Here is a 13,337-nt window from a genome sequence, read left to right as displayed (position 1 = left end):
TCGAAGTTGTTCGAGCTGGACACTTTACTTTTTCAAGTCCGAGTAGGCGCCGTTTATTTTGACAAAATGTCCACATCAAATAACCACTTAAAAGAGCACTACTTCTTGTCCCCAAGGCGTAGCACAGATGGGGAGTGCATGGTTCTGTGGCTGAAAGGTTCAGGGGTCGATCCCCGGGGTGTCACTGCCTGGGGTTAACGTTTTCGCCATGCACTTTCCACCTGTGTACCTGCATTTACCTCCCTCCATATCCGTGGGACCGGCTCTAGGGGGGCCGCTGATGTGGCGGTTCCACATTTTTTTTTAAAAGAGCACTACTTCTTCGCAACTTTGTTATTCGACACACTCTTTGCTATAACATTCTTATTATTCTCCACTGTGTCAAAAACTGACTTGAGTATCGAAGAGCCAACACCGAGAACCTTTTCCTGGCTCGGTACTGTAAGTACCCCATGGTAGTTTTGATGTGATCAACCAAGTCAAGTTAGATCTTGTTATATTTTGATTCTTGTGTCTAAGTGTGCAGGAACTTAGAAGTACAAGAAGTCGAGCGAGAGATGCAGCTAGCAAGAAGGATGACATGGGAAGGAGTCGATGGGTTTGGTGTGTCTGAGGGACGAGATGCTGCGGAAGAGTACGCTGGCTGATGAGAAGAAAGTGCACGGTGTTTCCGAGGGACGAGAAGTCAGAACGAAAGATTGTTTGAAAATGCCAGAAGATTGGTTCGGGTAAGCCTAATTCCGGATGGTTGAAATCACCCAAGTGAGCGGAGTATGAGCGGAAGCCCGGGCAAAAAGTCAACTGGGAGTTAACTTGTGTCCAAGAGCCGGAGCTATTCCGGGTGCCTAGAGCTACTCCTAGTGCCCAGACCACTTTGGTCCAGCTGGAGCCCCTCAACTCCTCGACGTTGTGGATTAGCATTAACAAGGGTTCGAGCGCCCGGAGTGGGTTCGGGCGTTCGAAGTGGGATAAAATTTTATCCCCACGTCTATTACATAGTTGTTCGCGAGAGGATGAGATTTGCCACACTGGGAGACTGTGCCACATCAACAAACGGTCAGTTTCGACCAGTGGGCTTCTCCTTTTCGAACAACACACTTGTATTTCAAATCTCTTTCCATTTTTCGCTCGAAGCTTCATTTCTGTGTATGAGGCTTCTTCACCTCCGACGTTTTGTTCGAGAAGGAAATCTTTATAGTGAGCTTATTTATTTTGGAATAGTAATTCTCTGATTGTCAACCAAGTAAATTGTTTGTCTCGTACTCGTTTTTATTCTATAATATTTCTTTAAGTGTGTAATTGTTTAAAGCTCGATTATTTGAGAAAGGTATTTTTTGATTAATTGTGTATGTCAATTCACCCCCTCTTGCACGCCGCAAGGGACCTACAGGCACTAACGCCTTTTGTATTGCAGGATATGACGAAGTCGCCGCTTAGTCAACCTTACAGCCACGTCCTCATATTGCCATCTTCTCTACTTTTGAACAGGATCATATTTAACGCTTTCTGTGGGAACCCCCCTTTAATAGTGTCACTGTAGTGTTGGGACACATCCCAAAGCATACACATATTTTCCAAAACATTTTAGGAAAAGACAAGTCAAAAAATATCCTTGATACATTTCCTTAAGTGAGTGCGCAAATCTCTGATATGACAAGAAGGAAGTTTCTAAAGTACGATTTGCCTATTAGACATGTTCTATTGTTAATGACACTAACCTCCAAAAGGATACGATGAAATATGCAACTGGGTCCCACTCTAAGCCGACCGAATTCTGCTCGGACTAGCTATCCCTATTCGGTCATGTCGTTCAGAGCTTTTGGCTTGTCCCCTTCTCTACTTCCCGACTGTCAGTAGTTATCTTTGTCCGATTGGTCGTGCCGCTCGATCAGCGAGGGTTGGCCTGCCGTGGACTGTCGCTTACCTCTTAACTCCAGTCGCTGCTACCGGAGGATGGTCGTTTGACATCCTCGCCTGGCCGACCGGGGGCTTCCAATGGTATGGTCCAATCGGCCAATTAGGGTCTTTGACTATTTTTGACTTTGACCTCTACGTTAGTTGGCTTTTCCCCCCTTTGACCCTTCTTTGGTAGAGCTCTTCTTTATCACCGTATCACAAATTATGCATTGTCATGATTTATTTTAGTCTCATATCTTAGAATTGACAATACCATAAGTAGAGAAACTTCTATAAATATCTTGAACCGACTACGTTAGAAAGTATACTTTTTTCGACCTTTTGACTAAAATCAAATGTAATATTTGTTTTTACCAGTTTAATATTTGATATAAAAAATTAAATTATTTTTTGTGAGGGAGAGTCATCCTTGCATTATACTACTGTATAGATCTGACACATCTTTACAAAATCTAATTTATAAATCTAAGGTACTGCTTTACGCATATATATGCATTATATTACTTATACAACACGTATACATGATTGACTAGTAATAATTACAAATTAGCTACTATAATACTATTATATCAAAATATTTTTTTTACCAACTTATCAAAATTTCTTAAACTCCATTAAAATTATTTTAACTCGATCAAAATCATTTTAATTTTTTTTAAAAGCTATTTAGTAACTATTATATTACTATAAAATATTGTTACAGTAGGGTAGCACTATCAAAGACCGTTACAACTATACAATAACTACTTAGGCATCTGTCCTTACAAAGTAGCTGCTGTAAAATTTTAATATAATTTAAATAATTTAAACTAAGTTGATTAAAATATTTTGATATAATATTCTATGTATAATAATTTTGATTAAATGAAATATTATATTTTATCACATTGTATTTAGCTACTCTAATAATAAAAGTAAGTATATTTTTAGGATTAAAAAATTATGATGTGACACATTTTTGACAATTTTTACCAAAGAAATATCCATTTGACAAGTCTTCAAATATGGAGCGTTCTTTTAATTTTTAACCCGCGTATAATAGATGGACCGTCTTCCCTTATTTCGCCTACTAGGTAAATCCAAAATTCCAGAATATTTATCTCTAAAAAAATTCAAACTTTGAATAATCACTATACCATACCACACCACAAGATAATAAAAATAAGTGCAATCAAATTTAACTTTGATACCATGTGCAATTCACAATATTAACAATACTAAAATAACTAGATAGAGAGCCTTTTGAAATTTAAATATATTGTATATATTGTAAGCATCCTCACTGGCACAGCAGAAGCAATCATAAAATTAACTACATAAAGTCTATTGCGATTGAACTCCCAAGGTTTTTATTGCAAACTACAACACTAATTCACTGATAAAAACACACGACTCCAGTTTGATGGTGTAAACATCCAGAATTGAGATTAGCTTCCGCATGCATATATACTCACACTGGTATATTTTTGAACGCCTGTATGAACTAAGTACTGCGTAGTTGGATTGAAGAAATAACTGCGGCACGAGGCCTGCCCAGGCAATCCACTTGCCAAGTGAAAACAGTGGTAAACCAACTCATTGCATGCTGAAATGAGACTTGAGAGATCTAATCAAATGGATCGATGCGAGGATCGTGCTCGCTGGCCATGGCCATCCCTGTGCATAGGCATGTTGGGCACATAACCTACAAAATCACTAGTGTGAGCCCTTCCTGTTCAGATTTGATAAGTAACTTTGTAGTTTCAAGGACAAGTTATCATCACACTGTTGTGATTGAAACCCAGTGCGTAATAAGCATATTTGTCTAAGCTTACTGAAACCATTACTTTCAAGAAACATAAACGAGATAAGCAGGCGCACTTGAGAAAAATAAAATCACTTCAAAAAGAAAAATACTTGAACCAGCAAATTTGTGGGGCTCTTTAGTTTGTAGAGTATATGAAGCACGCCAATATGTGTAAGCAACTGCTTTTTGTGTCATGATATCTCACCTTCCCTGAACCTGAACAATTTGAACACCTCTCTGTCCGAGGTGGTGATAGAGGCCGATCAATGGGATTAACAGTGGCAACAGGCTCGGCTAAAACAAGAGTGCCAGTGCTTGAACAGCGTGCACAAGCAAGGTATCCTGCACATGATGTGAGCAAAATTTTAGGGGAAGAAGTTCCAAGGAAAAACTGAATTGCAGATATGGTGTCCATTAAGTTTAATATTTCACGGAAACAACTCTAGAGTTACTTCAACCAAAAAGGATTTCCTGAGTTCGTCAAATAATTTACTTTTCTCCAGCTTGTGAAAATTTAATGAAAAGGTTTGAATTTCTTTTCTAAAAAAAAAACATTGTGAGCTTGTCAACCCCGACATATCTTACATTCGGCAAATGAGACAATGGAAAACACATGCCCTTCCTATCTTGTAAGCAGGGTTATGGCAAGGCAATAAATAAACTAAGATTCTTTGAAGCATCATGGTCTAGGCCAAACGTTTCATTTGAAAAGGGGTGAGATATGAAATGAGCGAGGATGAGTTACGCCTACCAAAAGTTTACCTTCAAGAGTTCCAAACTCAGTTTCTAGTGCCTTTCATTGGGAATATCACTAAATATTTAATCAACCCAGGGTTTAAAGTTCCATTCTTTTCAGTCCCAGACAGGGACAGATGACGAATCCAGGAAAAGGTGGGTTGGGCTTTGGGTGTGGAAGGGGTGGGCTAAGTAAAGAATCTTTTTTACAAAAAGAACCAATGTGTAATAAATCTAATAGTGAAAACTTTTTTACAATAGGAATTAAAAAAAATTCTTTGAGTTGGGCTAAAACCCAGGACAACCCTTAAGAAGATCCGTGCTTGGTCCCAGACAAAATAACAAGGTATTATGCTAGTGTGCCAATAGAGTGTCAGTGGCACTAATGAAGCTAAGGAATTACAACAAAAAAATAAAGAACAGGCCCATGTACAATCCCACCAAGTGTTGCTAGAGCAATCTCAAATCCCACCAAGTGGTATCAAAAGCACTAGGGATCCCAACACCGCTTGTCATTTGTTACAAACACCAATTGCAAAACTGATGTTTTTCTATTCTGTACTTATATTTAAGAATAACACTCTTCCTACATTAGAAATAATAGCAGATCACATGTTTGATACAGATGAAAACAATTAATAAATTTCATGAACACTGCTAAGGATCTTGAAGATTTACCAGTTCCTAAACAATATTTGCATCTCTTTTGCTCCTGTTGCTTGACATTGTTGATCTCAACCACCATTAAAGCTGATATAACTCCCACAGCTCCACCTGAGAAAGATGCTACTATTGGATCGACCTGACTGCAAAGGAAACTTCAGTGAGATTTGAATATATGATGATAGGGCAAATGATGTGGGCCGCCGAAGTCGGGTCAAAGTCTAGAAGGAAGGATGACATGGCGATCAAAATCAAGGAAGGGTCAACACTTGGGACGAGCACGGATGATTGTCTTGGCTGAGAGGTCATCCGATCGGACCATGGGTCCGGTCGGATCCAAGCCCAAGTCCCTTAGTATTGACAAAACCTCGAGCCGAATGAGTATCATTCAGAGCCAAGTTCTCCTCGCCACTTGGGATAACACGATTAACCATTTCAGCTGGGTGGTCTAGCCGATCGAACCTATGGGTAGATCGGACAAGCTGGACACTTGGTCCAACCGGACTCTTTGGCCAAACGGAGAGGCCGAGCGAAGACCTGATAGCATTTCTTAAATCCGACCTGGCCGTTCTTGCAAGTGATATGCGATCAAACTACAGAAAAGACTCGGTCGGGTTGTCAACTCAGCATATTAAGGAACCCTCAACCCAACAATCTAACATTCCTCCTTGTCATCTTGTGCGATAGCTGTCAGAGAATCAAAGGAATACCACTTATGCAAGCTGTACATTAGAAGTTTCTACCCTGCAAAATGTAGAGATTGCGGGTCCATTTTGGGAAAAGTGTCAGAGCATCATTATGGCCTGTCCTTTTTTGGCAATGAATCAAGATTCATGCAGAGAGAAAACTTAACACTATAAAAGAGGGTCTCTATCTATAGGAGCAGCAGGTACACACGAACACTATGCTTACGCTATAAGAACGCTATGCGTCCATTGTTCATTTACTACTGTTCATATCTTCTGTTCAATCGATCACTGACTCGAGCGTCGGAGTGTCTGCGCCGAGGACCCTCCTTGGCCCGGTTGCTAATGTTCTTTTTGACACACATGACTGCTTAGAGTCATCTTTTTTCCAGCTAAGAGTGTTCGCACCGTCAACTTCATAGTCACCTGTCCAGTGCATCATCTTCCTCGCTTTCAGGCAAGATCATATGACATACAATATGTTAAATGATGCAAAAATTAAATTATCCTTGACCAGAGAAGAACTAAATTATTTCTATTGTATATCTACACGTGTTAGATCGGATGCCTCTACTTTTGATGGTAGAATAGACCCTAATATATTTCTTTATTGGTTAGACGACATTGAAAATTATTTAACTGACATACATGACATCTACTGAAGGGGAGCCTTGGCGCAACGGTAAAGTTGCTGTCATGTGACCTAGAGGTCATGAGTTCAAGTGTCAGAAATAGCCTCTTGCAACAATAGATCATTCCCCGGGACCTTGTATTAGCGGGAGTTTCATGCACCGGTTGCCCTTTTATAACATGACCTCTACTGAATGAATATGATTTGCCAAATTCACCTTTAGTGGATCTGTTAAAAATCATTAGCGGTGTGTCTAGACAATTAGAAAGCAAGATGTACAACACAGTGACATGAAATTAAAAATATACTTAATTAAGAATATACCCCATTTAGCTTTAAAAGACTACCTAACAAGTATATAAAGACAAGACACCCTTAAGTAGTTAAACTCAAATACAACATCTTAAGACCTTAGTTCAATTACAATTGATGAACTTGTATTTAAGATAGTGCTCAAATAAGCTTCCTGATAACTCAACCTTAGTAAAAGAACTCTCTTATTACAATTTTAAAAACCACTCCAGTGACACCTTAGATAAGCTCCTGCGATGCAATTTTTAGTAGAACCTCTATTGAGTTAAACAAAGAACCTTTGATTTTTGTCATTTAGTAATTAGCATTCCTATTTTGGCAACAAATAGAGAATAATTATAATCCAATTAAGATTAGCATATCTTATTTATTTAAAATATTTGTTTTAACATTTATCGTCAAGTCAAGTGTATGAAAGACCTAAAGTCTTGTACTCTAATTATCTTTAAATTGATACAATTTTCAATGTCTTTTTTGTGTGATAGTTTGTCCTTTGTTTGAGGCTAATTATCTCTTTCAGTTTATCAATTTTCTTCCCAGTTAGTAGGTGGTCTGCTGGTTCAATTTTAGTGTCATGTCAACTAGGGTAGAGAATAACTATAGTCAATTTAACACTTCAACGCAAACAAATAATAATTTATTTCTCCACATTCTTAGAGTAAATAATTAGGTCCACTTTCAGAGATTCTAACTTAGGGGAGAAATGTGAGAAAAGAAAACTAGGTAGGTTATATAGTCATTTTATGGCATCCAAAATCTTACCTTAGTTGCATAGGCAAATGCACACTTCTTATAAAGTCGGCATAAGATGTTCCTCCTATTCCCAACTTGAGCTCCAGCTGGAAGATTGACAAGAAATAGTCATTAGATTAACATGTTCAACCAACATTAGGTGAGAGAAAAGAGTATAACCACGTAAATTAAAAAATCCAATGCAAAATGTGTACATCATAAAAATTTTAATAAAAAATAAAAAAAAATAATGTATCCACCCTTGAAATTGTATATGAGACATTGAAGTATTATATTGACCTATAAAGTCAATAGCTTTTCAATTGATCAATGGTCCATCTAGTCACATTCACCCTTGATATTACTTAAGGATCAAAAACCAGTTGATTTTAAACATGAAAATATTTTTTTATGGGTTTTGTGCTCTATTGAAGAAATTTTTATAGGTGTTGTATTCTAACGAAGAAAGCAGCAAACCACACATTTTTGCAAGGGAATACAAGATGCACATACAAAAGAATGAATTTATCAACTAATAGAAATTAAAGAGAAATAACTTGAGATCTCTGTATGACCAAAACATGTTAGAACTCGTCAGTCATTTGGATTCGAAATAAATGACCTTCTTAATTTGAATATCAGTGGTTCCAGGTTTGTCTAAGGAAAGAAGCATGATGATGGTACTTATTGGTGCTTGATATATCAGGTTCTATAAAGTTGAACATTATTCCCATCAGGGATAATAGTTGCCAGCAGGTATATCTATTATAGAATAAAGCAAGTCACACTTAGCTACAAAGCTTGAAAGTTCAAAGGATAACTGATATGGACTTACAGTTGGTGCAAGAAGACCACCAAAAATGATAATTCCCCCAATGAGAGTGAAGCAGGTAGCATAGTACAACTTTAGGTTTGCTGGTGTCTGATTTCAATTGCATGTGCATTACATAGTTGCGCATTGAGAGTACACTGAACAAAGCTAATTGTTGCACAAAGTCATACCAGGGGAGGTAAGAAAGGAATGAAAGATGGAAAGTCGGGAAGTTCACTTTCTTGTTTCTCATTGAAGGTTCCTAGTTCAGCATTTTTTATTCTTTGCTGTATCCTCAGCCTGCGAACCTATAAGAATCAAAGAGAGATGTTCAGGAAAATGTCCTTTTGCTTTTTTTTGACATGGGCCACCCTTTTGACGATAACAAAAATAAGAGGCGCTCTTTTGATATTTTTTCAACATGAGGTGACTTTTTGATGATAACAAAAATAAGGGGCGTACTTTTGATATTTTTTCAACATAGGGTGCCCTTTTGATGATAACAAAAATAAGGGGCGCTTTTGATTCTTGCCCATTTTTCATCTAGTAGTAGAGTGAAAAAGAGGGAATAAATGTACCCTTCAAAATAGACCTATAGCCATTATAGCCAAGATTGTGGGATCTTCTACCTAGGAATAGGAGAGGCCCATAGGCTTGGATTGTAGGTTGAATTATAGAATCATAGCATCTTACTATTTTATTTAAATATTCGTTAGAACTATACTTGACATTTATAATTTATTTTATATACTAACTTTCAATGTAGTATTTAATAATTTAATACAAACATTTAAACTTTGTCATTCTCACATCGCAAAGCATAATTGAAATAATTCATATCATAGATATAAGGACAATGAGATATATTTCTGCATCTTCACATAGCAGATAGCAATTTTATAAGAGGAATGGCAATAGCTAATGTTAAAAGAGATTCTTCTAGTTAGGAGAATCACATATAGTTGTATTTTTTTTTTCAAAAGTTTTGATGCCAAAAAGAATACAGGCTTTCAGTTAATTTCATGCCTAAAATATTCTACGAAAAGATAATTATATTCCATCTAGTCAAGGTTGTTAGAGCTAAGATTTTATATGAACAGCGAGGAAGCATACAATAGGATCATTAGTAGGCAAGGTTCCAACCTGATTCAGATTCTACCTACGATCTCAATCGTTTAGGTCAAGATGGTAAGATCCTAAAGTCCATATCACAATCTTGACCATCATGCCCATAATTTATAAAAATAGTTTGTCACATGACCAATAGTTCTAATAGTTTTAACTATATTGTCATAAAATCTTTACTGCCTTAATTGATTATGTCCAGCAGTTTCTTATGTATCTTGTCCCCCTCATTTTTTAATTGCTGAAGAATGAGTCTTTACATAGCAAAGTGCTATAAACCTCAGGTAACTATTAGTTCTCAATGTTTGAGACGGATTGTCTTATATATGGCTATTCCTTTTTGATATCTAAAAGATTCTAATATAATCCAAGAAATTAATGGCATTTATTTAAATTGAAAATTCTCATTAAATCAACAAACCCACACCTCCTCCATGTGCAAAAAGATCTTATTCCGTCGACTTCTGATGTTATCTTGAATTTCTTGCAATTCCATTTTTGCAAAATCCTGAACTGTTTCAGGTCCTTCAATTATGCAAAAGCTGTATTTGCAGACAAAACCAAAATAAATCAAATAAGGATACACAAATACCTCAATTTTGAGGTCATGCATATAAATACCTTCCTTGACTTAGATCTAGAAGAGGGCGATAGGAGGTAGGAACAATCAAATATCTGATTTTACACTCAAGAAATGCATAAAAAGATACATATAAGAGGAATGAATATTCTACAGTGTAGTTATATAATCAAGGTTGCTAAGTATTATATAAAATAGGAACACACGACTTAGTCATAAAATTATGTGAACATTATGAGGTATGATGCCTTAGTTTTTAGATTAGTTAAGCAGAGTATATAAAAATATATAGTATCCATGTTTCAGTAGGCAATGAAATACATATTTCTGCATCATAGACTTCTCCCTTCCACATGAAACCCTACACCCCTGCGTAGTACCTGCCCTTCCTTCTTCCATGCTGTCCATCTATCTCTATTGTCTACAGTGGTAGCCTCCTCTACTTTGTCACCACCACAAAAATTGTTCATTTCCTCTTAATTTCTCCAGCCTTCACCTGCATTCCTAATCTCTAGCTGCCACCTCAGTTCTAATCCTGACCAAAACTGAGAAAACTGTATGCTCCTCCACCCTCCTAGTCCAACCCAGGCAAAAATTGATAAACCAGAACCCACCCATCCTCAGCTACAGTCCTCAATGCTGGCCAATTTCATCCAGCGCTATTCTCGCAGATTGATTCCATTGTACCTAACCCCCCGTAGCCATGGTACTCATTCACTGCTAGCTTGAAACTGACTCCACCGTCCCCATCCCTTATAGTCATGTCAGCTCTCCCACAACTTGCATAAACCGATTTCTTTGTTCCTGTCGCTTGAAGTCGAGACCCTCTCCTTGTAGCCTTGATAGATCCCCCTTGGTCTCTTATTACCTACAAAGACAAATCCCCCTATCTCTGTCCCCTATAGCCAAGCCCCTCTCCCTTAGCCCTAAATTAACCACACGCACACACCCTGAAGTAGTTCTACTACCTATAAAGACCAATTCCCTCACAATCAAGATGAATTCCAACTACTAGATCCTGTTTTAAAAGCTCTATCAATATTTTTCATATTTCTCAAATTGCTTTCTTCATCATTTTCTAGCATCTATTTTCCACCAGAGAATTGCAATCCTCTTTAGAACTCAGCCCTAACTTCAACCTATGTAAATTTGTTTGTTCTTGTCCACCACATCATCCTCTACCTATGATCCTAAACCCAATAGTGTCATTGAAACCAATGAAACTCAACGATTCCACTTATATGAGTTATCTCCTTGAGCTCAAGACCTCAAGCATTTAGCATTCTTATAAGTTCTTAAAACAAAGATAATCATCTCAAGTCTCCACCTCCAGATGAGAAAGAATCAACCCATTTAGCATGGGAAAGTTAGGATGTCATTGTTTCTTTCTGTAGTTTCTCATTAGTATAGGGTCAATGATGTTATTTTTTATTTAAATATATTTGTGTGTGTGTAAGAAGTTTTTCAACATATACACTCTAATTAGCAAAAACATTTCCAGTATATATATAAGGTATCTGACAAATTTCGATTTAAAATACCAGAATATTTCCTTTCTCTTCGAAGCAAGTGGAATGAACTGTATATATGCTATACTATATCTACAAGAAAATTTTGAAACCCCAACATGAGAATTTCAAGTGGGCAAATTCTTATGATAATTCACATAGAGTAGGTAGCTCACACTTGGCAATTAAGAAATTTATAGTATTCTTGAAGGTGCCAGCTAGGTAAGTTAAAATTCTTTGCAAGTTGTTGGCAGTGACTTAGGAATGAATTTTGCCTTGACCATAATGTCTCTAACTCCGGATCACATAAAAATGTGTAACCATTCTCCTGTCTTTAAAAATAGCTAACAGCTTTTTGCCTTCATCAACTCCTACCATTTTCACAATAACATCAAAACAGAGGAATTGTGTGTGTGTGTGTTTTGGCAAAAGGCATGCAGCGACCACACCAGGTTCGGCAGCCTGAAGGAATGGAAGATTCCTTCATTTCATTCAACAAATAACAGGAATTACATTATCAAGAGAAGCCAAAAGGCTACTCTCCAGGTCCAGCCGTCTTGATGAAAGATACGAAGGAATTCGATCAGGATAAAACTCTCAATATACTACCAAGTTGTAGACAAGAATATTGCTTCATTTACCAAACAACACAAGCCACCTCATCCAAAGAAACCAAATAGCTTCTTTGAAATGTATAATGATAGTCACAGGAGAGTCATCCCATCCCTCGCCCCCCGAATTTAATTAGGTCAACAAGAAAGCTCGTCTTGATTCAAAACAAACTCCAAAAACTAAATAACACGATTCGGTGAGACAATTGTTTCAGGAGGTAGAAGATTACCCGGCAGGGTTTTTCTCAGTGGACGAACCACCGGCGGCGGCCGCGTCGACAGGGTAGGGTGAGCCAGCAGCGTCAGCGTCGCCCGAAGCAACCGGCCGCCTCCACCTCAATTTATGCGGAGTGTTAAGCCTCCACGTCATCATCTCGAGGGCGAATCTGCAGGTGGGAGGGCGAGGGATGGTCGGCTTCGAGGGAGGAATCAATATTCGGCCGGAGCACAGCATGGCTACCTAATCTCTGCTGATCTGCACAGGGATCGGGAGAAGAAATAGAATCGATAACTGGAGCGGGGATTGGATCTGTTCTTCTTCTTCTTCTTCTTCCCTTCCTCCGGGAAGAAGACGACGGAGCACAGAACAAATCGAAGTGGCAAGTTCCACCGGCAGAGAGTTCACCTGTGGCTACGGGCGCTGCGCCGATAACACAATGGTGGACGGCGTTCACTAGTGGAGTGGATTCCCCACCACTAATAAAGTAATACCGCGAAAATAATATGCAAAAAAAACCTTTTATTTACCCAATGTCCAAAATACCCTAAGCCCAATCCGTTCTCAAGTTGAGCACTTACCCACGGCGCAATTGATTCACTCAACTGACGTGGAATGCCATGAGTGAATGTTGATGCAGCAGGGACAAGAAATGAGGGATGAATTATCTATAAAATAAGAATTATCCTCGTCATATTTTCAACTCTAAAATAATAATAATAAAATAAAAATAAAATAACATAAAAGAAAAAAAGAATATTCAACAATTGACTTTGTTAAAACCTAGATAATTATTAATTCAAGGCGGTTGAATAGCTCTACTAGAAACGTCTCATTCACTGTAGGCGGAAAAACTTTTTTACACACTAAGAAAGCTCAGATGTTGCTAGGAATTGAATACAGAGTTGATTGAATTATTTCTTAGCTCCAGGGGCCTTTATATAGCTCTGAAAATCCTATCTCGAGTCTTGAGAGTGCCTCCAAAGGGGTTGAAGGCGCTTCCAAAGGGATAAGAGGATAAAA

At 37.8% G+C, this 13,337-nt stretch overlaps 1 protein-coding gene and 1 pseudogene across 1 annotated transcript; one reads left to right on the top strand and one right to left on the bottom strand.

Annotated features, from left to right (window-relative positions):
• Positions 1-2,221: 2,221 nt before the first annotated feature.
• Positions 2,222-2,363, top strand: LOC122013085 (annotated as a pseudogene).
• A 794-nt stretch (positions 2,364-3,157) lies between these two features.
• On the bottom strand, positions 3,158-12,790 carry LOC122007940 (protein ORANGE, chloroplastic-like). The gene is made up of 8 exons (XM_042563478.1): positions 12,328-12,790; positions 9,826-9,940; positions 8,465-8,581; positions 8,298-8,384; positions 7,493-7,569; positions 5,117-5,244; positions 3,909-4,045; positions 3,158-3,601 (listed from the first exon to the last, which is right to left on the bottom strand). The coding sequence occupies exons 1-8, from the start codon at positions 12,549-12,551 to the stop codon at positions 3,524-3,526; spliced, it is 963 nt and encodes a 320-aa protein (XP_042419412.1). The 5' UTR covers positions 12,552-12,790; the 3' UTR covers positions 3,158-3,523.
• Positions 12,791-13,337: the final 547 nt, after the last annotated feature.

Source organism: Zingiber officinale, chromosome 8A (assembly GCF_018446385.1).
Source record: "Zingiber officinale cultivar Zhangliang chromosome 8A, Zo_v1.1, whole genome shotgun sequence".
NCBI classification, from domain to species: Eukaryota; Viridiplantae; Streptophyta; class Magnoliopsida; order Zingiberales; family Zingiberaceae; genus Zingiber; species Zingiber officinale.
Note: the sequence above shows the minus strand (reverse complement) of the source record. Positions and strands in the feature narration are given on the sequence as shown.

Coding starts and splice junctions, on each gene's coding strand:
- LOC122007940 (XM_042563478.1), bottom strand. CDS start 12,551: ATGCTGTGCTCCGGCCGAATATTGATTCCTCCCTCGAAGCCGACCATC. Junction 9,941..12,327: donor ACTGAGAAAAACCCTGCCGG/GTAATCTTCTAC, acceptor CTGCAAATACAG/CTTTTGCATAATTGAAGGAC. Junction 3,602..3,908: donor ATTGTTCAGGTTCAGGGAAG/GTGAGATATCAT, acceptor GTGATTTTGTAG/GTTATGTGCCCAACATGCCT.